This window comes from Mirounga angustirostris, unplaced genomic scaffold (genome assembly GCF_029215605.1).
Source record: "Mirounga angustirostris isolate CCGP_5_RB_7025 unplaced genomic scaffold, mMirAng1.0.hap1 SCAF_15, whole genome shotgun sequence".
Lineage (NCBI taxonomy): Eukaryota > Metazoa > Chordata > Mammalia > Carnivora > Phocidae > Mirounga > Mirounga angustirostris.
The window spans coordinates 84,385,392-84,412,535 of NW_026991723.1; the positions used below are offsets into that span (position 1 = coordinate 84,385,392).

A 27,144-nucleotide genomic window follows, 5' to 3' on the forward strand; every position below is an offset into this window, starting at 1 on the left:
TGTCTGTGAAGTCTATTTGGTCCAGTGTGTCATTTAAAGTCTTTATTTCCTTGTTGATCTTTTGCTTAGACGATCTGTCCATTTCAGTGAGGGGGGTGTTAAAGTCCCCCACTATTATTGTATTGTTGTCGATGTGTTTCTTTGCTTTTGTTATTAATTGCCTTATATAACTGGCTGCTCCCATGTTAGGGGCATAGATATTTACAATTGTTAGATCTTCTTGTTGGATAGACCCTTTAAGTAGGATATAGTGCCTTCCTCATCTCTTATTACAGTCTTTGGTTTAAAATCTAATTTGTCTGATATAAGGATTGCCACCCCAGCTTTCTTTTGGTGTCCATTAGCATGGTAAATGGTTTTCCACCCCCTCACTTTCAATCTGGGGGTGTCTTTGGGTCTAAAATGAGTCTCTTGCAGACAGCATATCCATGGGTCTTGTTTTTTAATCCAGTCTGATAGCCTGTGTCTTTTGATTGGGGCATTTAGCCCATTTACATTCAGGGTAACTATTGAAAGAGAGGAATTTAGTGCCATTGTATTGCCTGTAAGGTGATTGTTACTGTATATTGTCTGTGTTCCTTTCTGGTCTATGTTGCTTTTAGGGTCTCTCTTTGCTTAGAGGACCCCTTTCAAGATTTCTTGTAGGGCTGGTTTTGTGTTTGCAAATTCCTTTAGTTTTTGTTTGTCCTGGAAGCTTTTTATCTCTCCTTCAATTTTCAATGACAGCCTAGCTGGATATAGTATTCTTGGCTGCATATTTTTCTCATTTAGTGCTCTGAATATATCCTGCCAGTCCTTTCTGGCCTGCCACGTCTCTGTGGATAGGTCTGTTGCCAATCTAATATTTCTACCATTGTAGGTTACATATCTCTTCTCCCGATCTGCTTTCAGGATTTTCTCTTTGTCTATGAGACTCATAAGTTTTACTATTAGATGTCGGGTGTTGACCTATTTTTATTGATTTTGAGAGGGGTTCTCTGTGCTTCCTGGATTTTGATGCCTGTTTCCTTCCCCAAATTAGGTAAGTTCTCTGCTATGATTTGCTCCATTATACCTTCTGCCCCTCTCTTTCTTTCTTCTTCTTCTGGGATCCCAATTATTCTAATGTTGTTTTGTCTTATGGTATCGCTTATCTCCCGAATTCTGCCCTTGTGATCCAGTTGTTTATCTCTCTTTTTCTCAGCTTCTTTATTTTCCATCATTTGGTCTTCTATATCACTGATTCTCTCTTCTGCCTTATTTATCCTAGCAGTTAGTGCCCCCATATTTGATTGCACCTCATTAATAGCCTTTTTGATTTCAACTTGGTTAGATTTTAGTTCTTTTATTTCTCCAGAAAGGGTTTCTCTAATAACTTCCATGCTTTTCTCAAGCCCAGCTAGTATCTTTAAAGTGATGATTCTGAACTCTAGATCTGACATCATACTAATGTCCGTATTGAGTAGGTCCCTGGCAGTCGGTACTACCTCTTGTTCTTTTTGGTGAGGTGATTTTTTCCGTCTTGTCATTTTGTGCAGAGGAGAATAGATTAATGAGAGAACAAATGCTAGCAGAGTAACAAGGTCCCCAGAAAATATACTCTAAACAAATCAGAAAAGACTTGAAGCAGTGGGAAAAGAAAGGGAAAGAGAGAAAAAAGAAAAAGAAAAAGATAAAGATAAAAACAAACAAAAACAAACAAAACAAAACAACAACAACAACAAAAACCAGAATGTGATCAAATATGATCAGGCTGGTATATAGATCAGTGCCACACACTAGATTTGGGGTGTATTTTGGTCTGTTAGAAGAAAGTGCCTCCCAAAATTTTAAAGAAAGAAAAACTTATATATGTACAAAAATAAGGGTTGATATGATGAAGGGATGGAATATGAGTGTAAAGATGGAAATTATAAAAAATTTTATAAAAGCAATTGATAAGAAGTTGTTTGAAAAAAGAAAGAAGAGGAAAAAAAAGGGAGAGAATGTGATCAGGCAGGGGAGTAGAAAAAACCATATACTAGAGATTTAGGGTACATTTTGATCTGTTAGGAGAAACTATCTCAAAATTTTAAGGAGAGAACAACATATATAATATATGCCAAAAATACAGGTAACTACTATGAAGGGATAGAATATGACTCTAAAAATGAAAAATAAAAATGTTTTTTAAAAAAGGGATTGATAAGATGTTGGTTGAAAAAGGGAAAAAGAAAAATTAAAAAAAAAAGAAAAAAGACAGTTAAAAAAAAAAAAAACTTTGAAAGACTAAAGAATCATGGTAAAAAAGCCATGAATTCTATGTGTAGTATTCCCCTAGCGCTGGAGTTCTGCCGTTCTCATTGATCGGTAAACTTGGTCTTGGCTGGCTGTTGTTGCTGATCTTCGGGGGAGGGGCCTGTTGCCCTGGTTTCCAAATGTCTCTGCCGGAGGCGGAATTGCCCCGCCCTTGCCCCCTCCTGGCTAAGTAATCTGCTTGGGTTTGTTCTCCGGAGCTTTTGTTCCCTGCGAGCTTTCCGTACAGCTTTGGAGGCGGAGAGTGAAAATGGCGGCCTCCCAATCTCCGCCTCGGAGGAGCCGAGAACTCGGGGCCCTGCTCCTCAGTGAGCCCCCAGAGAAAAGCCGTCAGTCACTCCCAGCTCCCCGGTCTCCAGCCGCACTCCTTGCTCACCTGGCCTGTGACCGCGCGTTTCTCTCTCTGGCCCCCGACCCCGGGTGGAGTCTCCAAACCCAGCAGATCCCTGCGGTGCACTCCCGCGCGGCTCCTCCCGGGGGAGGAAGGTGAGTCTCCCCGGATCTGCTGCTTGTTGGGTCCCTGCTGGAGGAGCAGGGGCCCGACTGTGCCGCGGATCACGGTTTATGGCCACCCCGAGCTGAGAGCCCGCGCCTGGGCTCCGCCTCTGCAGCCGGCTTCCCTGCTCCGTTACCTGGGAGCTCGGCCACACTCAGGCACCCCCGGTCTTTCTGTGACCCCGAGGGTCCTGAGACCACACTGTCCCGCGAGGGTTCCACCCCCAGCTTAGCCACCGGAGTGACGTCCCTCAGCGGAGCAGACTTTTAAAAGTTCCGATTTTGTGCTCCGCGGCTCTATCGCTTGCCAGAAGCGGCCGACGGAGGCCCCTCCCCCGCCGTCTATCCTCCCGAAGATCGCCTCAGATTCACTTCTCCGCACGTCCTACTTTCCAGAAAGTGATCGCTTTTCTGTTCAGAGAGTTGTTGCTATTCTTTTCTTCGATCTCCTGTTGAGTTTGTAGGTGTTCAGAATGGTTTGATCCCTATCCAGCTGAATTCCTGAGAGGAGACGAAATCCAGGTCTCCTACTCCTCCGCCATCTTGCTCCGCCCCCGAAGTGATGATATATTAACAATTCCATTCTCATACTAATTCAAACTTAGACCTCTTTCCTCAACCTCTGACATTTCTTTCCTCTGTCCCCTCCCCTCCATTTCCCTCCCTTCTCCTCCCTCCCTTTCTTCCTTCCTCCTGTGTCACAGAAAAGTAGAAAGAACCAAAGGAGACTTTTGCATGTTCTCACCTACACCTCTACCTGCCTTCCTTCCTACTACCATGGATGAACTGCCTAGGCCCCTACCTCAGACCAGCACCTCCTTTGTGCATTCAGGGGCTGACTTTTTTTTTTTTTAAGATTTTATTTATTTATTTGACAGAGAGAGAGATAGAGAGAACAGTAACACAAGCAGGGGAAGTGGGAGAGGGAGAAGCTGGCTTCCCGCTGAGCGGGGAGCCCAATGTGGGGCTCGATCCCAGGACGCTGGGATCATGACCTGAGCAGAAGGCAGACGCTTAACAACTGAGCCACCCAGGCGCCCCCAGGGGCTGACTTCTTGCTGACTCAAGGGCATCACTCAAGCAATTCTCTCCCATTTTCAGCTTTCCCTCTTACTGGATTAGTTGCAAGACCACACAAAGATACTGAAATACTGCTCATTTAAAAAAAAAACAAAAACAAAAAAACGGGAGGGGGGCGCCTGGGTGGCTCAGTCAGTTGAGCATCTGACTCAGTTTGGGCTCAGGTCATGATCTCAGGGTCCTGGGATCGAGCCCCATGTTGGGCTCTGTGCTGGCGGGGATCTGTTTGAGGATTCTCTCCCTCTCCCTTTGCCCCTTCCCTGCTTGCGTGTAGGCACTCTCTCTCAAATAAATAAATTTTTCTAAATAAATAAAAACCCTCTTTCGATCTTATACTCCCTTCTAGTAAATACACCATTTTTCTGCTCCTCAAAATGACTGTCTATGTTCTTGCTGTCCAGTTCCTCTCTTCCCATTCCCTCAAACCCACTCCAGTCAGGCCCTCAGGCCCCACCACTCCACGAAAGCAGTTTTTGAGGTCACCAATGATCCTCTTGTTGCTAAATCTATTGGTAAATTTTGAATCCTCATCTTTCAAGAGCTTGTGACAGCATTTGAAACTTCATCAACTCACTCCTTTTTTTTTTTTTTTTTTAAGATTTTACTTATTTGACAGAGATAGAGCACAAGTAGGCAGAGCGGCAGGCAGAGGGAGAGGGAGAAGCAGACTCCCCGCTGAGCGGGGAGCCTGATGCAGGACTTGATCCCAGGACCCTGGGATCATGACCTGAGCCAAAGGCAGACGCTTAAGGACTGAGCCACCTAGGCGCCCTCACTCCTTTTTGAAATAGCTTTTTCACTTGGTTTCCAGGACTCCATTCCATCTGGTGTTCATGCTATCTTTCAGGTTACTCTTTCTTAGTTTCCTTGCCAATTCCTCATTTTCCCCTCAAATCTTTGGCATTCCCCAAGTCATAGTATTTGGACCTTTTCTTTTCTCTATCTACATTCACACCCTTGGTGATTTCATCCAGCCTTCTGTCCTAAATATTATCAACTTGAGGAGAAACTAAGTTGTGGTAATATAAATCAGAACAACAGCTGCCTCTGGGCAGTAGCCTGACTAGAAAGAGGCACAAGGGAACTTTCTGGGGTACACAAATGCTCTATACTTGATTGGGATTACACAGGTGTATATGTTTGTCACAAGTCATTGAACTTAATATCTGTACATTTCAGAATATAGAAAGCATACCTCAATAAAAATAAATAAAAAGGGAAAACCTAAATAAATATCCTCTACATGCTGATAGCTCCCAAATAATTATTCGTAGACCTAAACACTCCCCGAAATTACAGACTCACACATTCAACTTTCTATTTGATGCCTCCACTTGGATGTCCAATAGGTATCTCAAAGTTTACATGTCCATAACCAAACTCTATCTTCCCTCAAATCTGCCCCTCCCACAGGCCTCTCCTTCTTAATTAATGGCAACTGAATCATGTTAGGCCAAAAACTTAGGAGTCATCTCCCCTCTTCTCTTTCTCTCACATCCAACATCCTGTCCATCAATAAAAATTTCAGGGTAGAACCAGAACCACTTTCACAGCTACCAACGCTGGATTATTACCACCACCTTCAAACTGATCTTCTTGTTTTGGCCCTTGCCCCCTTGGCCTACTCCTGCCAGTCTCCTCCCAACATAGCAGCCAACAGGAGTCTTTTAAAATATTAGGTTATAGGGCGCCTGCATGGCTCAGTCATTAAGCGACTGTCTTCGGCTCAGGTCATGATCCCGGGGTCCTGGGATCGAGCCCTGCATCAGGCTCCCTGCTCGGCGGGAGGCCTGCTTCTCCCTCTCCCACTCCCCCTGCTGTGTCCCCTCTCTTGCTGTGTCTCTGTCAAATAAATAAATATTTTAAAAAATAAATAAATAAAATGTTAGGTTATAAACATCACAATAAGAAGAAAACTGATCAATTTGACCACATAAAATTAAAACATTTTTGTGTAGGAAAAAATTAGCCATGTAAAAAAAGAAAAATGATAAACTAGGAAAGAAGAAAGGTTAATATTCCTACTATATAAAGATTCTGAAAGTAGAGAAGACACTGAACAACAACTCTATGGAAAAATGGAAAAGAAATATGAAATGTCCACAGAAAAAGATATTCAAATGGCTCTTAACAAATGGAAAGATGCTCAACCACATTTATAATAAGGGATATGCAAATTAAAACTATGCTGAGATACCATTACATATCTATGAGATTGGCAAAAATCTAAGTTTATGGCTATGGGGAAATAACACTCTGTACATTATTAGAGTAATGCCCCCCACCCCTTCTTTCTCTCTCTCTCTCAAAAAAAAAATATATTTATATATATACACACACATATATATATAATAAAATAAAAAGACTATAAGAAGAGTAGAAGAGACAGGAATTGAAACTAGATTTCTCTGATTTTACCTTGTTTTATGTATTCAACTTTGGAATCACATAAATGTTTTATATAGTTATTAAAGAAAATCAGAAGTGCAATCTCTAAAAATAAAAGCAAAATGAAATGAACAAACCTAAGTGTAATATTGAGTTGGCATTTAACTACAAAGAGAGAAATTATTTTAAGTAACTTTATCACAAAGCAATTTGACTGTACATTCCCTAATGGAACATATCAAAAGGGCAAAAAAAAAAAAAAAAAAAAAATCTTAAACTGTTTTAAGTAATCACAGTGTTAGTAATGATGGTGATATTTCTATTCTGGAACCAAGATTTTCGGCATAAGAGAAAAGATACATAAACATAAAATCAAAGTAAACACTCTATAATCCTAAATTCAAATAGGAATTTTCAGCATTAACTCATAATGTATTTCCTCTTAAATTTATCTTTTTCTGAGCTCTATCCACTGAAAGGCCTACAAGGAACAAAACCAATCCAGTGAGCACCTCTAGAGTTCAAGTTTTGGTCTTCCAATGCCATTTACCACTAAAAAAGAATCAAGACTCTCTAAACAAATGGCTAATTCTGGCCAGATCTGGAGAAGGTAATATGTAAGAATCAAGCATTTATCCTGTCTTTCTTGTAGGGACTATATCTGAGAATAACCAAATAATAGATTAGGAAAAGTTGTTCTTTATATGAAGACCAATAAAATTAGAATCACTATTTTGCAACTCCTAATGAAATAATTCATCTAGGTAAAGCCTATCAATGACCACTAAAACCATTAGAAGAAAAGCTGATGGGAGTAACTTAATAATGGGTGAACAACACCTAATTCTACCATCAATCTGAACATCATAAAAAAGACAAGAAGTCATTCCATATTTCCTGATATGATGCAATATGAAGTACAGATCAGCACATACAAAATATTCTTATCATAAAATCAAACTTCAATCTTAGCAAGTTTTAGATCCAATTCCCTGTTTACAGGAAATAAAGAGGGCAGAGGAACATATTAAATGAGACCACAGAGATACAATTAGCAAAATCTAGAATGTAGGAAATTCAATAAGACAAATGACCCAGTTCCTTAAATAAATTACAAGGAAAAAAAGTAAAGGAGAATCTATAGATTAAAAAGGAAATGGAACACGTCAACCAAATGTGTGGACCTTAGATCTAGACCTGAACGAACTGGCAAAAGAAAAAGAAAGAAACGTTTGAGAAAATCAGGGAAATGTTTGTTAATATCAAAGAATTCCTGCTAAGTTTCTGGAGAGTAGTACTATTGCAGTTTTCTTATGCATTAAAAAATACACAAATATTTAGGTATGAAATTATACTACAGCTGGGATTTGCTTAAAATTAATCTGGTGGGGGGCGGGGGCATGCCTGAGTGGCTCAGTCGGTTAAGCATCAGACTCTTGATTTCAGCTCAGGTTGTGATCTTGGAGTCATGGGACAGAGCCCCCAGTCGGACTCCGAGCTCAGCGTGGAGTTGGCTTGAGATTGTCTCTCTCCCTCTTCCTCTGCCCCTCCACCCAGCTTGAGTGCTCACTAAATAAATAAACAAAATCTTAAAAAAAAAATCGGGGAGGGGAGGGGAGGTAAATGGAGAAAAGACACAAGGCTGGCCATATGTTGATAATTGCTGAAGCTGGGTGATGAGTATACAGGAGTTCATTATATCATTCTTTATTTTTGTATATGTTTGAAATTTTCCATAATAAGAAGTTGTTTAAATTTAACCTGGGGGGGGCGCCTGGGTGGCTCAGATGGTTGAGCATCTGCCTTCGGCTCAGGTCATGATCCCAGGGTCCTGGGATTGAGCCCCATACCGGGCTCCTGGCTCAACGGGGAGCCTGCTTCTCCCTCTGCCTCTCTCCCTGCTCATGCTCTCTCTCTCTGTCTCAAATGAATAAATAAAATCTTAAAAAAAAAAAACAAAAACATTTAAATTTAACCTGCAGGGGGAGTAAGCAACTTATCAATCATATCCCTACTCCGATCAAATCACCTTACCCAGTAAAAATAAAGTTCCTTACAAGATCCTCCATGATCAGCTCTCTCACCACCTCTCCGAGCCCACTCTTCTCTTTTTCTACTCTAGTCAATAAACATCCTTCCTTGCTATTCTTTGGATACATCAGGCACACTTGCATCACAGAACCTTCGCTCTCCTTCATCTTAGGACACCCATTTTCCAGTATCTCCCTGGCTCATTCCTTCAGAACTCTGCTCAAGCATCACCTTCCCAATGAAGGCCTTCCCTGATCACCATATAAAAAATAGCAAAATTCCCTACCTCGCATTCCTTATCCCCCTTACCTGAATATATTTTTTGCTTTGCCACTTATCCCATTGTGACAACACTGGGTTTGTTTGCTCTCTATCTCCCCCACAAGATCCATGAGGGTAGGGACTTTTGTCTTGTTCACTGCTGTATATGCTAGGCCTACAAGGGCCTAGCTGTCCTTGCATATTTTCGGAGCTAAATAAAACCTTGTTAAATGATTAACTATGGAAGAGAAGTAGAAAAAATAGCTGCGGGGATAGGGAGGCAGAAGAGAGGGAGGAAGGAGAGAGCAAATGGGCACAAAGAAGCAGAAATGAGACGGGGGCTGGTAATGAGAGCCTTTTCTCCTGGTTCCAAGCCATTCATAAGGCACAGCTGAACCTCCTGAGTTGCTCAACTTCAAGCTGTTCTTCAACTTCACTTGCTCTACGTCATTTGCAGCTGAAAAGTTCTAACCAATATAAACAGTTGGAAATCCCCAACAAACAGAGAACTGAAAGAACAATAGCCTAGAAATTTAATTATCATCAGGCTTATGAGAAAGCACATACGATAGCATTAGGAAGATGGGAATGCATATTAGAACTAATAAGGATTCAGTAAGTGACTGGATACAAAACAGATATATAAAGACAATAGATTTCCTCACAAGAGCAGTAAGAAAGTTATGCGGAAGAAGATGCTAATTACAAGGATAGCACAAAATACAAAACATCTGGAAATAATCTTAATAAGATGTAAAAGTGCAGGAACAATATGGAGACAAGACAAAACATTGCATTTATGTACTATTTGTACATACAAAAAACATCATAAGAGGTATGTTTAGAATATTTAAAAATATATACCTATATAAATAGAATCTAGAAAAATACATCAAAATGTTAACAACAGCAGTCCCTCTGAAAGTGAGAATATTGGTAGCTTATCTTCATTTTTATATTTTCTTTCAGATTTCCTGTAAAGAAATTTTCTTTTAATATAGAGGTCTTGGCAACCTTCCTGAACCCTGGCCATCGCTGACACAAAGGAGGAAAGGAACAAGGGAACACAAAGCCTCCTCAATACCCAAAGCTCCAGAAGCAGCTCCTCTCTGCCAACAGTATGGGAGAATGGGAGAGAGTAGAAAGACTACAGTCTTTGGGGTAGGACTGGCCAGGAGAAGAATTCTGGCTTTGCCACTTACTATTTGTTTAAGTAAGTAACTTGAAAAAGTTACTTAGCCTCTGGGTTCCAGTTTTCTCACATATAATATAGAAATATTAACAGCTAAGTTGCTGGATTTGCATGAAGAGGAAGTAAACTTAGGGGCTGGCATACCTATATGCCCGTGATCCCCAGCACTGGTTAGTCATAAGAATCACCCAGGGAGCTTCTGAAAAATATAGATTTACGGACCCTGATCTCTATCTTTTGAATTAGGAATTCCACAGGTAGGGCTACAGATTTATATGGAAGCCATTATAACATGCACTTTTGGATGCATTTCTGATTTTTACACAGTCACTGTATCTGGGAACTGCTGTTTTAACCAATACTAGAAGTTACATAAAGAAAACTTCAGGAATATTCATAAATAACTGATATACACACTACATTGTTTGTGAGTTACTATTTAACTTCATGTGTAAATAGCTTTTCCTTCTCACTAGACTTCAAACTTCTTGAGGGCAGGGATCACGTATTCCCCAAGCACCTAGCATAGAATTACTATGCACACAGAAGGTATGGAAGAAACTCTTGTTGAATGACTCAGTGAATAAGAGTAGTAATAAATTTTGTAAAAAATATACCAACACCATTTCAAAACAATAAAATTAAAAATACCGAGGCTTGGGGCACAGGGCTGGCTTGTCAGAAGAGCATGCAACTCTTGATCTTGGGATCATGAGTTCGAGCCCCATGTTGGATGTAGAGATTACTTAAAAATAAATAAATAAAAAATAAACTTAAAATACATTCTAAGATTTTATTTATATGCGTGTGTATGTGTGTGTGTGTGTACACACCAGGGCTTGATTTGACATTGTTCCTGACAAGCTGTCTTCCAATGACCACCTTCCCATTTACCCATGCAGCTCTAGCTACAAAAATACTACAAGGATCTTACTCTAAGGTATTCTCTTTGTCATGTGATCTCAGGGCATAAGGCTCAGTAAGTTCATAGAGAACTTCAGGATATGGACCAGACAGCTTCTCAGATCCCTTCCAACTTTTCTATGAAAAGACTGCATTTCTGTTGTATCTTAAAAGATGGATGGGATGTAGAAAAACATTCCAGGGGAGGTCATCACATTCATAATAATGACTTTTCTAGTAGGGAATAAAATAAAAAATAAGAAAAGCAGATGAAAGGATTTTTAGCAAAATGTAAACAGCAGAAAAAGAATGAGAGAATGAATAAATGATAACCTAACCAAAATTCCCAATGAAGATCAAAAGGATCTGACTGTGGCATTTCTTGCCAAAAGAGAGTATGTGCTTAAGAGATGTAAGCAGAGTGGCTGCTCAGTTTGCCAGGTAGATGTTTACTGGACTGCTGACTCCACTTTTCTAACACATTTCAGGACACCCAGAGTGCCAACCTGTGGTAATGATGGAACCCAGCTGAACAGAGAATTCAAAACGATTCCTCTGTGCATTGATGAGGTTCACTGGCCTGGCTCAAGGTCAACATCTCGAAGAGTGGACAAGTATATTAAGAAGGAGCTTTTCCAGCAGTAGGATCACAGGATCAATTACTGAAATCTGTGAGAGATGGAAATAAGAGGGATGGAAACTGAGGGAGAGAGAAGTATAGACAAATAATGAACAGTATGGCTCCAAATGAAAGCAAAAAGGAGGCTATTTATTTCTCTAGCACATTCTGTGAAACACTAGAAGTTAAAGTGGATTAGACTTTAAGGAGTAAGTGGGAAATGTATCAAAATTTAAGTTGAAGAACTCACATTGTAAAGGGGATTAATGCAGTTACATGTGAGGTGCTCTATTCATCCTATTTATTTGTAATTGTTTTAAGATAAGGAAGTGAAGGGCGCCTGGGTGGCTCAGTTGGTTAAGCAACTGCCTTCGGCTCAGGTCATGATCCTGGAGTCCCTGGATCGAGTCCAGGGATCGAGTCCCGCATCGGGCTCCCTGCTCGGCAGGGAGTCTGCTTCTCCCTCTGACTCTCCCCCCTCTCATGCTTTCTCTCTATCATTCTCTCTCTCAAATAAATAAATAAAATCTTTAAAGAAAAAAAGATAAGGAAGTGAAGAAGGCAAAACAAAGGGTAACTGGAGAGATGAGGTTAGATAAACGGCTCTATATTCATTAAGAAAAGATTAATAGAAAAGGCATTAGATACATGAAAAATTTGAAGAAAGTGGACAAGATAAACAATATAAAGATTTTCAGTTTGTGATAAATACAAAAGAGAAGTATTAACTAGATCAACAGAAAAGGCCAGCCTAGAGAGATTTTTAAAGTATCAAGAGCAAAACTAAATAGATATTCAAGGAGAACTATAGGAAGACCTAGAAATAAGATGTAAGAAGTGAATGAGGTTTCTGGTTCTACACAGTTGTCATTTAGAAGCAATCATTAAGAAAATCATACCCACTGAGCACACCTGGGTTTACAACCACAGCAGGAGAAAGCAATAACCATTTTATATAGTTTCTTTAGCAGAGAGAGATTGGCCTTTACTTGCAGACAGAGCTAGATACAAAATATGGCTCTCCTGCACTATCACTTTCTGGGCTTATCACTTTAGCAAGTTAAAGCTCTCCGAGTCTCTGTCTCATCTGTTAACAACAGCAATAGCTATACCTTATAAGATCACTGCATTGGAGGTAATGTGTATAAAGTGCTTAGAACAGCACTAGATAGGTGCTGATGTTAATATAATAATCATTAATATTGTTAGTTTTATAAGTATTATGTAGCAATGGAGTCAGTCAACAAAAATTAATTGGACATCTATTATGTGCCAGGGTGGTAGTAGGTGCTGGAAGACATAGAGGACAGAGTGAAGACATTTCTTTGAAAGGAGGAAAAAAGAGAAAATCTAGGACACATGAGATAAACATTAGAAAATACTTCAATAGCATTTTATTTTGATATTTTTTAAAGTTTTCTCTTCCTGCTGAGATTGAAGATTTGAAAATATGTAATATGGTCAGCTTTTTACTACACATACCATATGAACACAAACTACAAATGCTAATAATACCAGCAACATAACGCTTGTTAAGCTAAAGGAAAAGAATTAGCGTATATGCAAAATAGATTGTTAATGCGGCCACTAATAGGCAAGGGAAAGTCTAGGTTGGAACTGCCAGGAGGAATCTATAACCCAGAGGCCCATCCAAACCATAGGTATTCCTTAACCCTAAGAACAAGGTACTGGCATGAGAGTTTGTAAAAAGTGTGCTCTGCACACACCAATTCCTGTGACCCAGAATGAAGAGTGACCAAAAACATAAGACCTAAAGAACACACAGCTTCAGAGGGCCCAGGGCACCCAAGTGAAAGCATTCAAAGCTCAAAACACAAGAGGTATCTGCTCAGAGGATTTAAAAAGATGAATTAAATAATAAAAGCTCTTATTTAATAATATAAACTAAATATGTAAATCTCAAATTAACAATTAAAATTATTTCCATTTACCTGATTGCTTAGAATTTCTTTCTTTCCACTGAATATTTTTGCATTTGATCTGGTTTTGTCTCTCTTTTCGGAGTCGTTCTAATCTTTGAGCTTGAAAAGAAATATTATAACTATAAGTTTGTCAATGAAAGTTTACTATAAACAAAGACATAATTAACTACCTTTATATGAATAAAGATGTTTTATATTGCATATGTAGGGAAAAAGTCATAAAATTTTAAAGGTGGCACCCCTGAAAAGCAAATACCAACAAAAACATGAAAATATTCTTGATTTATAATTGAAATTAGAGGATATAAAACATTAATAGAGATCATAAAGATAGTATTAACATGGAAGAGAATAATAAAATGTGAAAACTTCTGTGATTAATATGACATTTCATTATATAAATCATTAATAACGGTCTTAAAGGAATTTTAATGCACAAATGAACTGAAGTGAATATTACATTACAGGAATAAAATTACGGTTATGAATTACTCTACCCGTTTCAAAAATTAAAGATAAATGAACTCAGACTAGACTATTAAAGTTTTAAATATAAAATCCTTTATCTAAAAATCATGAAAATTATAAAATGTCAAAGCTATATAAATTAGCATAGCTTTTCTTCAGTGGGCTGAAACAGTTTATAGGTAGTAAAATAAATGATTTGTATCTTTGTAACATTAGTCAAATCTTAAAAAGAATAATTTTTCTTATACAAAATTTTAAGATATGCTGCAAGGATTAAAAAGTAAATTCTTTGGTCGCTAGGACACCCCACAACTGTAATTATTAGCATCTAAGTGCTATCTTAAGAAATTCCAACAACAATAACAAAAGCATCACCTAAAATCATGCATTTGTGAGATTATATTACCACTGGCTGATCAACCTTCAAAAATCAATGAACTGATCTTTTAAAGAAATATTTCAATTTTTGAAATCCATTCAACCTGTCATATAAGATATCATCTCAATAACTGCAAGGAAGTCAGTTTCAACTAGAGAACTGAGAACCAGTGGTTCTAAATTACATTCAAACCTTCACTCAAATCCTATTTTGATAAAAGTTCCTTGAGATACTGGGAAATGCTATTAATTATTTTCATCATAAGAGCAAATTATTCTTTGGAGATGTCTCAGAATGCTGAATTCTGAACCAAAAACCTTAACATGCCTTGCACTATATATTGTATCCTGCAGTACTCCTTTATGTGCATTTTACCTTTGGACCACAAAAATAAACATGCAAATATTTTCAATGTTCTACCACATCTCCTATCGTTACTTTTCCTGGGAGTTAGCAGGTTACTGCTACTACATTAGTAGAGATATTTTCTGATTACCTAAAAAAAAAAAAAACACCTCCTAGCACACCCTGTCATATTAGAACTACATTACATATTCTAAATAATTTATCTAAGTAAAGGCCTTGGTTCATCCCATTCCCCTTGAAAGGTTTCCAAAACACGTAAGCTGGAAAATGGGCAATGATAAGCTTTCAAAAGCTAATGACTGAATATGTACGTACCAAAGTTTAGCTTTTTCAAGCCACAAAGATCAAAGGGTAGAGATCAACTTAAGAAAATAAAGATAATATATAAAAAAACAGGGGCATCTTTTCTAGTCTCACACCCAATGTAGGAATTTCTATTAAAAGCAGCCCTAACAAATATTCAGCTATTTACCTCCAATCCCTCCTAGCCCCCCATAAGCCCTCCAGGGCCAAGAAATGGCTCCAGCAGCGGCACTCCTTGGCTGGTCAGCTCTCTGTATTAAAGGTTCTTTATTATGTCAACCTGAAACCTGCCACCCAGGTAGTCTACCCACTGGGACTAATGTTGCTCTGTGAAGATACTCAAAATAAGTCTACTTCCCTTTCTACATGAGGACTTTTTAGAAACAGAACATCCAACATGCCTCTCATAGCCACCTGTTTCATCTATTCGTCTTCTACCTCCTTCTGATAGCATCATTCCAGAGGCGCTCTCCATTCAGTCATGGAGAGGGAGATGTTGTTTAGACTCGCTCTTACTGTAATACATTCACGTTCCTGTTAATACACAGAAACTTTCCCCATTAAACCTATTCCAACATTATGCATTATTCTGTAAGATTATTGACTGATTTACAGTTCAGAAGACATGACTAAAAGGCAATGTTTACCTGTATTTGAGCGTCTTCTAATACCAAAGTCCCAACTTGAGGTAATATCGACTGACTGGGCATATACATAGCCTTGAGTCTCGCCATTGCTTCCCTGAATTTCTGACCCACTGTCTCCAGGCATTGAAGGAGGATGAATCTTCTCTAGGTCAACATCATGATCAATGAGAACCATCTCACACATTCCTGTGTCATCACTGGTCACATGTGACTGTCGAATATGAGCTAGAATGATAGTTGGATTGTCCAAGAAGGCCATCCTTTCTGTGGGCCAATTTCCTTAAAAGGCTATTTTCTCCTCTTCATATTGTTTCACGTGCTCACCTCCCTAGAAACATGATGTACACAGCAATATTTAAGAATAAGGAAGAAAATGACTGAATCATTTTTCAAACAAATTCAAATTAGTAAAATGCTACCTTGAAAATCAACATTTATCCTTGTACCTAGGAGCTTACAAGGATTAAGTCTAGGCTGAAAGGAAATCCTTATAAGCACTAGGGGCTACAGCTCTAGTCAATGAGATCTCCATGGTATCCGAGAGGATGGCTTCCTCTCTTGCAATACAAATAATAGTGACTCCTTAGGCCACTCAAAGCACATAATTACTTTTAAAACAATAAATTTTCCTTTCTTTCTCCCTTCATTCCCATGCAGTCTCCTCAATACTTTATAAGGTCACGGGGGGACAAGTCGTATTTTCCTCAAATTATCTGCTAAAGTATGAAACTGCATTTCTTTCATTTACATTCCCCCCTCTTTATCATATGGCTGTGAGGTAACTAAAAGAACACAGACAATACTTTGAGTTACTAGGAATTAAAAAAAAAAATGAACCACCAAAGTAATTTTGTTCAATAAATACATTTTCCTTTCTTCTGGTTTAAGATAGTATGGTGCTTTTATTTTATTTCATTTAATTTTAGGGGGGCAGGGTGGGGCAGAGGGAGAGAGAGAATCCCAAGCAGGATCCACACCCAGTGCAGAGCCCAGCACAGGCTCGATCTCAGGACCCTGAGACAATGACCTGAGCTGAAATCAAGTGTAGGATGCTTAACCGACTGAGCCACCCAGGCGCCCCAGTATTGTGCTTTTAAAGTAAACTTTATTAATCAAACTTCCCTGCTACCAAATTAATTTCTTATTTTAGAAACCTCATTGTAAGAACTGCTTCCTGAATCCTGTTGAAACTAAAATGATGTTTATTCTGGGAACAAGATGGTATCTCCTCAGTTAAATGGGAATATTCAAAAAAGAAAACATGGTAGTCTCCCCTCATCTGTGGTTTCAATTTCTGCAGGTTCAGTTACTCGTGATCAACAGAGGTCCAACAGCAGATGATCCTCCTTCTGATGTGTCCTCAGAAGGTCAATAATAGTAACCAGGGGCACCTGGGTGGCTCAGTTGGTTAAGCGTCTGCTTTAGCTCAGGTCATGATCCTAGGGTCCTGGGATCAAGTCCTGAATCAGGCTCCCTGGTCAGTGGGGAGCCTGCTTCTCCCTTTCCCTCTGCCACCCCCCACCCCGCTTGGGCTTTCTCTCTGTCAAATAAATAAAATCTAAAAAAATATATATATTAGTAGCCTAATGCTATGTCACAATACCGATGTCATTCACCTCACTTGTCTCATCACGTAGGCATTTTATCATCTCACATCATCACAAGAAGGTCGATTACGGTACAATAAGATATTCTGAGACCACATTCATGTAACTTTTATTCCAGTATATTGTTATAATTGTTCTGTTTTATTTTTGTTGTTGTTAATCTTACTGTGTCTAATTCAAAAATTAAATTTTATCATAGCTATGTATGTGTAGGAGAAACAATAGTACACATGGGGTTTGGTACCATCCATGGTTTTTCAGGCATCCACTATGGGTCTTGGAACTCACCCTCTGCAGATGAAGGGGGACTACGGTATTAGAGTACACTGGTCAGGATAAGGACCGACAGGTAGAAATGGGTTCAAATCCTGACCCTACCACTTGCTGGCTATGTGATTTTGGTCAAAATAATCTTAACCTCTTTGAGCCTGTTTTCTTTCTTCATTAATAAAATGGGACTCCAGGAATGAGAGGATATAGAAGATAATGTAGGGAAAGTGCTCAAAAGAGCACCTGCCACATAATTAAATATTAGCTGTATTAAGAATAACAATGATGTGAGAGACGATGGACTCTGAAAAACAAACTGAGGGTTCTAGAGGGAAGGGGGGTGGGAGGATGGGTTAGCCTGGTGGTGGGTATGGAGGAGGGCACATTCTGCATGGAGCACTGGGTGTTGTGCACAAACAATGAATCATGGAACACTACATCAAAAACTAATGATGGGGATTAACATAAGAATAAAAAAAAAAAAAGAAAGTCTCAGTAAAAAAAAAAAAGAATAACAATGATGATGGTGAAAATAATCACTAACTTCAGCCTTCAATTGTTTAATGTAATCCTAAAATATATCAACATTCATCCTTCTTTAGTAAGTGCACAGCATGTAAAATAAATGTGTGCTTCCTTTCTGAGAGAGGACTCTACAGGTCACCTGAGTCACCTTCCTCCTTTAAAATCATTATGAGATGCAAGGAACATGAAAGCTGGGCAGTCCCTAGAAGGTATTTATTTTTAGAAAGGCCTACAACACCAGACTTTCTTGTCATTTGTTTCTTCTAGAAATGGAACATAGGGGTAAATCTACTTAATAAATCATTATAACCAACAGAGCTTTTATTTATTTATTTATTTATTTATTTTCTTTTAAAGATTTTATTTATTTATTTGAGAGAGACAATGAGATAGAGAGAGCATGAGAGGGGGGAGGGTCAGAGGGAGAAGCAGACTCCCTGCTGAGCAGGGAGCCCGATGTGGGACTCAATCCCGGGACTCCAGGATCATGACCCGAGCTGAAGGCAGTCGCTTAACCAACTGAGCCACCCAGGTGCCCAACCAACAGAGCTTTTAAAATTTTTTGTCTAGTAACATTCTACTGACATCACTTGGTACTCTTAAAGATACTGAGATTAAGGGAAAGTTTAACTGAGGAACATCTCTAATCAAATGAATTACACTAATCTTCATTTTTTCCTTCAAATATATTTACTGAGTAATTTTACACTGAGGCTAATGGGAAATGCCAAGGTAAGGCACCCCTGAATCAAAAAGTTTATAACCTAGGGAAGCCTGGGTGGCTCAGTTGGTTAAACATCTGCCTTCGGCTCAGGCCATGATCCCAGGGTCGTGGGATTATGTCTGCATCGGGCTCCTTGCTCAGCGGGGAGTCTGCTTCTTCCTCTGCCTGCTGCTCCCCCTGCTTGTGCTTGCTCTCTCTGACAAATAAATAAATAAATCTTTTTTTAAAATAGTTTATAACCTAATACAGTCCTAGTGTATTTCCTAATATAATGAGATTCCTCGAAGTCTCAGAAATTTTAATGTCAGCCTACCATTTTAAGTGTATTAATCAGAAAACATTACAGAATTAAAGGGGAGCATTTAAATTTCACTTGTAAAAATAAGAATTACTTATAAAACCACAAAGAGATGTATACAATCATGGAATTACTTATAAATGAGAATATTTGTTTTGTAACAAAATCATAGCATCACAGATGGTCAAAACCGCCAACACCCTCATAGCAATCACTGGGTCTCCCCCAGGACAGTAAGGCAACTAGGCGCTAACAGAGGGGACAGGTGCTTTCAATTTCATACTGAATAACTCTCCCTTGCAAAAAACAAGGGCTTCAGTGAGAACCAACACATTTAATGGGTGTTCTGGCACCAACAAGTCAAATGGCGAAGGGCAAAGAAACAAAAGTATACTTAAGTACCCTCAACAGAATATACATATGCGTGTGTGTGTATATACACATAGATATATATGTATGTATGTATGTATGTATTTATATATATTTTTTTTTTCTTTAGGAAAATAGATCTGCTCCATCACCTCTTATGAAGAAAAGAGTTATGGACAAATACTTCTGAAGGCACACACCAAGTCCCTAACTTTATCCTCGTAGAACAGAGGCCCCCAAATCCCCAACAGGAGCAGACAATTTCTCTATTGGTATACTATGACTTCATGCAATGAGGATTCTGAATGATTCACTCAACAAATATTATTCAATACCAATTCTGATAGGGAATTCCAAGAAGTGTGCCCTGGGAAATATGCCTTCCACCTCCCATGACATGTACTTGAGGATTTAGGCTGTAAGTTCCACAGGGACAGGAGACACACCACCACATCCCTTCTGGCAACAAAGCATCTTACGCATGGCAGAAATTCGGTAAGAGTTGCTGTCTGACTTCCAAAGACTATATAATTTTGTTGTAGAGATAAGTCATCTATGAGCATGTCTTGTGTAGTGTGATTATAAAGAAAGGATTGCCTTTTTTCCATTAATACAGATACAAGAGCTTCTCTTCAATATGCCTTTCAAAACTGTCACCTGGGTGGCTCAGTGGGTTAAGTGTCTGCCTTCAGCACAGGTCATGATCCCAGGGTCCTGGGATCAAGCCTCTCTCTCTAATAAATAAATAAAATCCTTAAAAAAAAAAAAACCTGTCACCTTGGAACACTATCAATTTATCCCAACACTACTTTTCAAAACCAAAAGGATGTCTTAAATCACTTTAAGAGCAGCAAATTATCATTTGAAGGTAGATTCGATTTCTAGGACAAAGATATTCCAAACACAGATGAAAACAAGTTATTCTCTCTAATCAGTTGTGTAAAGATCAAAGATTTTTAAAACATAATGTTGGCAGGGTTCAGAGAAAGGAGGCCTCTCATGCACTGTAAAAAGGAATGAAAATTGAGACTTTTTAGAGGGTAATGTGGTATCATCTATCAAAGTATAATGAGTACCTTTTGGGAAACCCTACTTGTAGGATTTGCCTTTAGGAGATAACTATGCAAAAATATATATCTCAGGATTGTTTATTATACTGAAAATCTAAAAGTAACATATACATCCATCAGTGAGGAGTGTATCATGACACACACATGTAACAGAATACTACACAGTCATTGACAATACCTGGTAGAGAATGGATAAACAAAATGTGGTATATACATACAATAGCCTTAAAAAGGAAGAAAATTCTGACACATGCCACAACATGGATGAACCCTGAGGAGATTATGCTCAATGAAGTAAGTCACAAAAAGACAAATATTGTATGATTCCACTTATATGAGGCACCTAGAGTAGTCAAATTCATAGAGACAGAAAGTAGAATGGCGGATGCCAGGGGCTAGAGGGAGAGGGGAATGCGGAGTATTTATAATAAGTATGTTTAGGGCGCCTGGGTGGCTCAGTTGGTTAAGCGACTGCTTTCGGCTCAGGTCATGATCCTGGAGTCCCGGGATGGAGTACCGCATCGGGCTCCCTGCTCAGCAGGGAGTCTGCTTCTCCCTCTGACCTTCCTCCTTCTCATGCTCTCTGTCTCTCATTCTCTCTCTCTCAAATAAATAAATAAAATCTTTAAAATATATATATATATAATAAGTATGTTTAAGTTTGGAAAGATGAAAAAGTTCTGGAGACTGATGGTGGCAATGGTTGCACAATGTGAATATACGTAATGTCACTGAACTATACTCTTAAAAATGGTTAAAATGGTAAATTTTGTTATATATTAATACAATCTTTTAAAATTAAATTTTAAAAAAATGTCTAGGAAATGCCACATTAAACAAAATTAAATAAGTTTTCTTCTTGCTGTTTAATTACAGACTTCTCAATGCTTTTAAACTACTAATGTGGGGCACCTGCGTGGCTCAGTCGTTAAGCGTCTGCCTTCAGCTCAGGTCATGATCCCAGGGTCCTGGGACTGAGCCCTGCATCAGGCTCCCTGCTAGGCGGGAGGCCTGTTTCTCCCTCTCCCACTCCCTCTGCTTGTGTTCCCTCTCTCACTGTCTCTCTCTCTCTGTCAAATAAATAAATAAAATCTTAAAAAAAACAAACTACTAATGTATACTGTGAATCTCCAAGAGTGGGGAATCTCACAATGCAATATATCCCAAATCCCAAACTTATCTGATCCTTAATCATTTTTTCCTCCAGGAACACTAACACATATCAATGTATAAGAGATTCACAGGGGGTGCCCGGGTGGCTCAGTTAGTTAGTTAAGCGTCTGCCTTAGGATCAGGTCATGATCCCAGTTGTCCTGGGATCAAGCCCCCAAGTCGAGCCCCTGCTGAGCAGAGAGCCTGCTTCTCCCTTTCCTTCCTGCTTGTGCTCTCTCTCACTATCTCTGTCTCTCCCAAATAAAATCTTAAAAAAAGAGAGAGAGATTCACAGAACATGGTTTAGAAATGCTACTTTACATTTTTACAAATACTGTTTCTTTGGGCCTTGAACAAGACTTCCCTGGATGTTACCAATTCTTTTTTTTTTTTTTTTAAGATTTTATTTATTTGACAGAGAAAGACACAGGGAGAGAAGGAACACAAGCAGAGGGAGTGGGAGAGGGAGAAGCAGGCTTCCCATGGAGCGGGGAGCCCAATGCGGGGCTTGATCCCAGGACACTGGGATCATGACCTGAGCCGAAGGCAGACGCTTAATTAACTGAGCCATCCAGGCGACCCTGGATGTTACCAATTCTTGACTTGGAGATAACTGGTCCTTTTTATATACCTTTAGGTTACCTGGATAAACAATTTCAGCCTCTAGGAGGTCTGTTCTCCAAGATGCCCTACTTTCCACAGATTCTCCTACTTTTCAACTACAGGTTCCTTTCAAAGCATAGAGATTTGTTTTACAAAAATGAAAGCAAAAAGGACATCCACACAGAGTGGGAGGACATGAGATATCCCAAAGTGACACACAGTCATTTTTAATGTACTGGGTGGGTCTCCTTTTATACTTCATTCATTTGTTCAACAAATATTTATTAAGTTCCTACTATGTGCTAAGTGTTGTTCCAGGTGCAATTTAGATGCTATTCCCACTTTACATAACAATTTGTATGCATTAATAACCATGTAACTTGCCTGTGTTAACTTGGAATATGCCCTACACAGGGGAGTAAATTTTTAATGGTATCAAGTCTTAATACAAGTATATTTTTAATAATAGCTTCATACACATACACTCTCCAAACTTTGTTTGCAATGGCTTATAGAAGAACATAAGATACAACATAGTAAAAAAGTAAATGAGAAAAGTGGCAAAGGGTAAGTAACTCTGGATGAATGTTATAAGATCTTGTACATTTGCCACAGGAAGACTGCAGAATCTCAGAAGCTAAAAGCAATTATAATAACTAACTTTATTTATTACAAAAGCTAGACTTGCTCTTTCTTTTTTAGATGGATTAATTCATAATTTTCAAAATAACTCTATGAGATAGTATTTTTGTCCCCATTTTACAGATGAAAAAACTGAAGCAAATAAAAAACCTGCCAAAGCTAGACAGCGAATAAGTCTGAGGAATGCATTATACAGCCTCCCAAAACAAAAAGGAACAAAGAATTGCAACAGTCATAATAAATGAGATTTTGAAAGATCATGTGGTTGAGTTCTTTGGGTTCTGGGTCCTGAGAGAAATTTCTGTCAAGGGTCTTTGTGGAAGATGTAATACAGTAAATGTGTTATGCAGTAGACCAGACCCTTAGCCTCCCCTCAACTCATGCAACTGTGATTTATACAATAGCAAGAAATAAGCAATGCATACAATGGTTGTTCAAAAATAAAAGTCACAAAATTTTACACAAGAAAGAAACTTCAGAGATCACCTACTTGTTGACCTGAAACCACAGAGGAAAGGTTTACTTTAAATTCCAAGTTAGGTGTAAGCATCTTGTATCTTTTTAAAACCCTTAGAGATTCATGCAACTTCAGTTGCAAACAAAGTCCATAACTGAAATATTCTGTTTCTTTAAATAACCCAAGCATGAGCAAATGAGCCCTCCCTATACTTCCTCACTCCCTAAGGACCTGAGATAGGTATTAAACATGACTTAAAATGCTCGCATTCAGCCAGTGATTAAAAGGAAATTCCCCTTCCTAGATTTTCAAAGCACTCTATACACCTACTTCCTTCTGCCAGACAGACTTCAAGCCCCCTTACCTGCAATCTGTGAAAACTTGTCTGAATAAGCAACAGCCTGAGGCTTCTCCAAGGTCTGCAAACTCCCAATCAAAAATTACTGCTGCCCCATCAATGTGTCATATAAATGCTGGCATGTTAATTGTGTATTTATAAGATTGTTAATGGTTAGTTAATTTACCTCCCACACTATTATTGTGCTTGAAATGATTTAACGTCTGCTGAGGGAGTTAACAACATGTAACAGCAGATGCGAGATTTTTTTTTTTTTACCTTTCCTCACTGTACCCCGACTTCATGCTATTAGCATTAACTTCAAGTCAAACCTGATTCCTATACAGGATTCCTTAAGAGTGTTACAGAAGCACTCACATTTCTTTTGCACAGCAAGGAATGACCATAACCTAGAAAAACAAAAGCCTTTTTACTATATACAAAGTCTTTCATGTATAAAAACCAACAGACCCCTTTACTAAGATTTGAGCATCTTTTTATCTAGTAAAGTTCAGAACTCATACCTCCTGGAATTTGAAAATCACTGAAATGACCAGTAAAATAAAACATACTTTATTGTTTTTAAATCTTTTTCTAACTCTAATATAACTTTAAATTAAATCTTCATTTATTTTTTAGACCAGCAAAAATCAAATTTTTTGTTCCTTTCAACAATTAAAATCTCAATGTGAATATGCCTAATTTTATTAGACAGTAAATAGTGAGCTTCTATAGCTGGAGAGTTTTTCCTTTCAGAAAAGTACTTGCTAGACTCAAAATAACAGAAAAGAAATGCTTGTATCTTCTTTTAAATAATATGGAGATTCATTCACTAAACATCATTGAGAGCTAGGCACTGGGAATCCTACAAAAAATTATATGAACATTGGCCTGCACCTTCCAGAGGCTTACAAACTTCAGCAGATGAGCTATGCTGTATACATATATAAACGTAACATAAGGCAATACATACTAACCATCAAATGAGACACTAAGTCTGTTTTCCAAGAGACAAGAAAGTTACAGAGGCTTTAGGAAGGAAGAAGGTCCCAGGGATGACCAGGCTTTCATTAGGCAGACACACACAAGAACAGTAACAGATGATGTTCCTGAACTCTTATTATCAGCTGTACTTTCAGGTAACAACATATTTCATCCTTACAACCACCCCAAGAGGTAGGTATTAATATCATCCCCATTTTATAGATTAAAAAAATTAAGGCTTAAAGAAACTAAGTAACTTGTCCAAGATCACATGGTGGGTTTTTTAAAGGCCAGTCTTTACAGCTCCTCCTGTCAAGAGGAGGAGTCTATTTCCCCACCCCTTGAATCTGGCCTCACATTGTAATTTACTCTGATCAACAGAATGTAATGGAAGTAACTTCTGAAGCTCAGCCTCAAGAGACCTTGCAAATTTCTGCTGTCACTTTCTTTGGAACACATGTGAATCACTGAAAGAAGCTTGGGGAAAAAATAAAAAAAAAAGGACGCTGGGATAACAGACCACTTAGAGAGGCTCAGTTGTCCGTCATTCCAGCTATCCTGCTAAGGTCTCCTAATGAATGACTGAGGCCATCTGGGACAAGCCAGACCCCCACCAACCTACCAGGAGACCAGGTTTTCCCTCCTGTAAAATGTCTCCTTTGGACCCTGACCCTTGATTTTTCTTGTACCACTAACCTCCACCTGAAATGTCTCTGAATCTTACCATCTGCCAAGATCCAGTTAAAGGGAGCCTGGTACAGTATAGTGCCTCTCAAACTTGTCCACGAACACACCTGAAGGGCAGAGGAGAGTGACCAGGAATCAAGGTATGAGAGAAGCTAGGAGGAGTCATCTAAAGCAACATGCTATAAGAAATTTATTTTTAGAGTTCATTCATAGTTTCCATTCTATCATATAATATACTGCACCTGTATTTAACAGGAAAAAAGTTTTACCTTTGAATATATCACTAAAATTGATAGTCTAGGAACATGTGCCATGTTTACTTTTGGCTTCTAGTACTCCCTGGCACATACTGGGATTCTCATAAACCCAGTCTAAACAGCAAGGTCTAGTGGAGAAACACTGGATATCAGAAATATCTGATTTTGTGAAGATAAAATGGCATTTTATCAATGGACAACTCAAGATCTAAATTTTGCTCAACAAATGTTCCCTATGACTAGTATGAAGAACGACTGTAGGGGCTCCTGGCTGGTTCAGTCAGTACAGCATGTGACTCCTGATCTTGGGCTTGGAAGTTTGAGCCCCACGTTGAGTGTAGAGATTACGTAAAAATGAAATCTTAAAAAAAAAAGAACAACTATAATTACTAATAACACCAAACTATATATAAAGTTGTAAGTGGCGCCTGGGTGGCTCAGATGGTTAAGCGTCTGCCTTCGGCTCAGGTCATGATCCCAGGGTCCTGGGATCGAGTCCCGACCCGCATTGGGCTCCCGGCTCAGCGGGGAGCCTGCTTCTCCCTCTGACCCTCTCCCCTCTCATGCTGTTTCTCTCTCGCTCGCTAAGAAATAAATAAAAATCTTAAAAAAAAAAAAAGTTGTAAGCACAAGTTAGAATAAAATCCCTGTTCTTATGCAGCTATTATAAAACAATCAGTATTTTCAAAGTGTTTTGAAATGTTTAACAGCTAGCAATAGATGTGAAACCTCAGACAACCTACCCACCCACCACCCTCAAAACTCCAAATACGCCAACATTTTTGGCTGTTACAAGAAATCTGCTAGTTTGGGGCGCCTGGGTGGCTCAGCTGGTTAAGCGTCTGCCTTCAGCTCAGGTCACGATCTCGGGGTCCTGGGATGGAGCCCCATGTCAGGCTTCCAGCTCAGCGGGGAGTCTGCCTCTTCCTCTCCCTCTGTGCTCTTTCTCCCTCTCTCTCAAATAAATAAATAAAATCTTAAAAGAAATCTGCTAGTTTGTTGCAATGTAGCCCTAAATTATTTTTCCAGTGGGTGTTGTCTCACTGACATAATGGATTTGATGCTTGTAAAAATAAACAAATAATTTTAGGTTTTACTTTAATACTTCAGGTAAAAATGTTTACAGTTTTATTTAGAGTGAAGAAATGAATAATGCCAGAGAAACTAGGCTGCTTCCCAATGTGAAATTGCCAATATAGGAGCTGAAACCATAAACAGCACTCAACTGTCTACCAAATACTCATTCACATTCACTGATTTTATTCATTTGACAAATATTTATAAAGCACTTACTATGTGCCAAGCACCAGAGATTTAAGGCTGAACAAAAAATGAAAAAAGACTTGGTCATTGCCTTCAAGGAGCTAAAAGTTGTGTATGGTAGTCAGAATTCTAAGATGGCTCCAGAAATTTTTGTCTTGATATCCATGCAATTATGTCATGCCCACCCCTTTACCGTGGATAAAACCTAGCTGAAAGAGTATATAGCAAAAGTGTTGGGGGGAGGTGTGGGGGAAGTTATACCCTTGATTACTTCCTGTTATATAAGACTCCATCCTAGATAACTGAAAATTTCAGAGAGAATTTCCTGCTGACCTCAAAGAAGCAAACAGCCAAGTTATGGAACAATATATGGCAAGGACCTGAGAATAGCCTATAGGAGTTGAGAGTAGCCCCAGTCAACAGGTAGCAAGAAAATGAGGACCTTAGTCATATAGCCACAAGGAAATGAATTCCACCAACAATCTGAAGGAGCTTGGAAAGAAATCTTTCCCTAGTCGAGCCTCCAGATGAGGCTGGAGCCACCTGACAG

The 27,144-nt window shown here is 38.9% G+C and overlaps 1 protein-coding gene across 11 annotated transcripts in view; it reads right to left on the reverse strand.

Moving 5' to 3' along the window:
* MAPKAP1 (MAPK associated protein 1) overlaps positions 1 to 27,144 on the reverse strand; it is a 244,863-nt gene that overhangs the window by 199,671 nt on the left and 18,048 nt on the right. For 7 of the 11 annotated variants that reach the window (XM_064579504.1, XM_064579505.1, XM_064579496.1 and 4 more), the window contains exons 2-3: positions 15,350 to 15,677; positions 13,196 to 13,285 (exon numbers count right to left, since the gene is read on the reverse strand). The exons of 1 other annotated variant lie outside the window; for it this stretch is intronic. In XM_064579504.1, the coding sequence (XP_064435574.1) occupies positions 13,196 to 13,285; positions 15,350 to 15,608 (349 nt within the window). In that variant the 5' untranslated portion in view covers positions 15,609 to 15,677. Of the gene's footprint in view, positions 1 to 13,195; positions 13,286 to 15,349; positions 15,678 to 23,781; positions 23,814 to 25,111; positions 25,182 to 27,144 lie in introns of all 11 variants that reach the window. 3 more of the 11 variants (XM_064579497.1, XM_064579500.1, XM_064579498.1) reach the window with 2 other exon arrangements.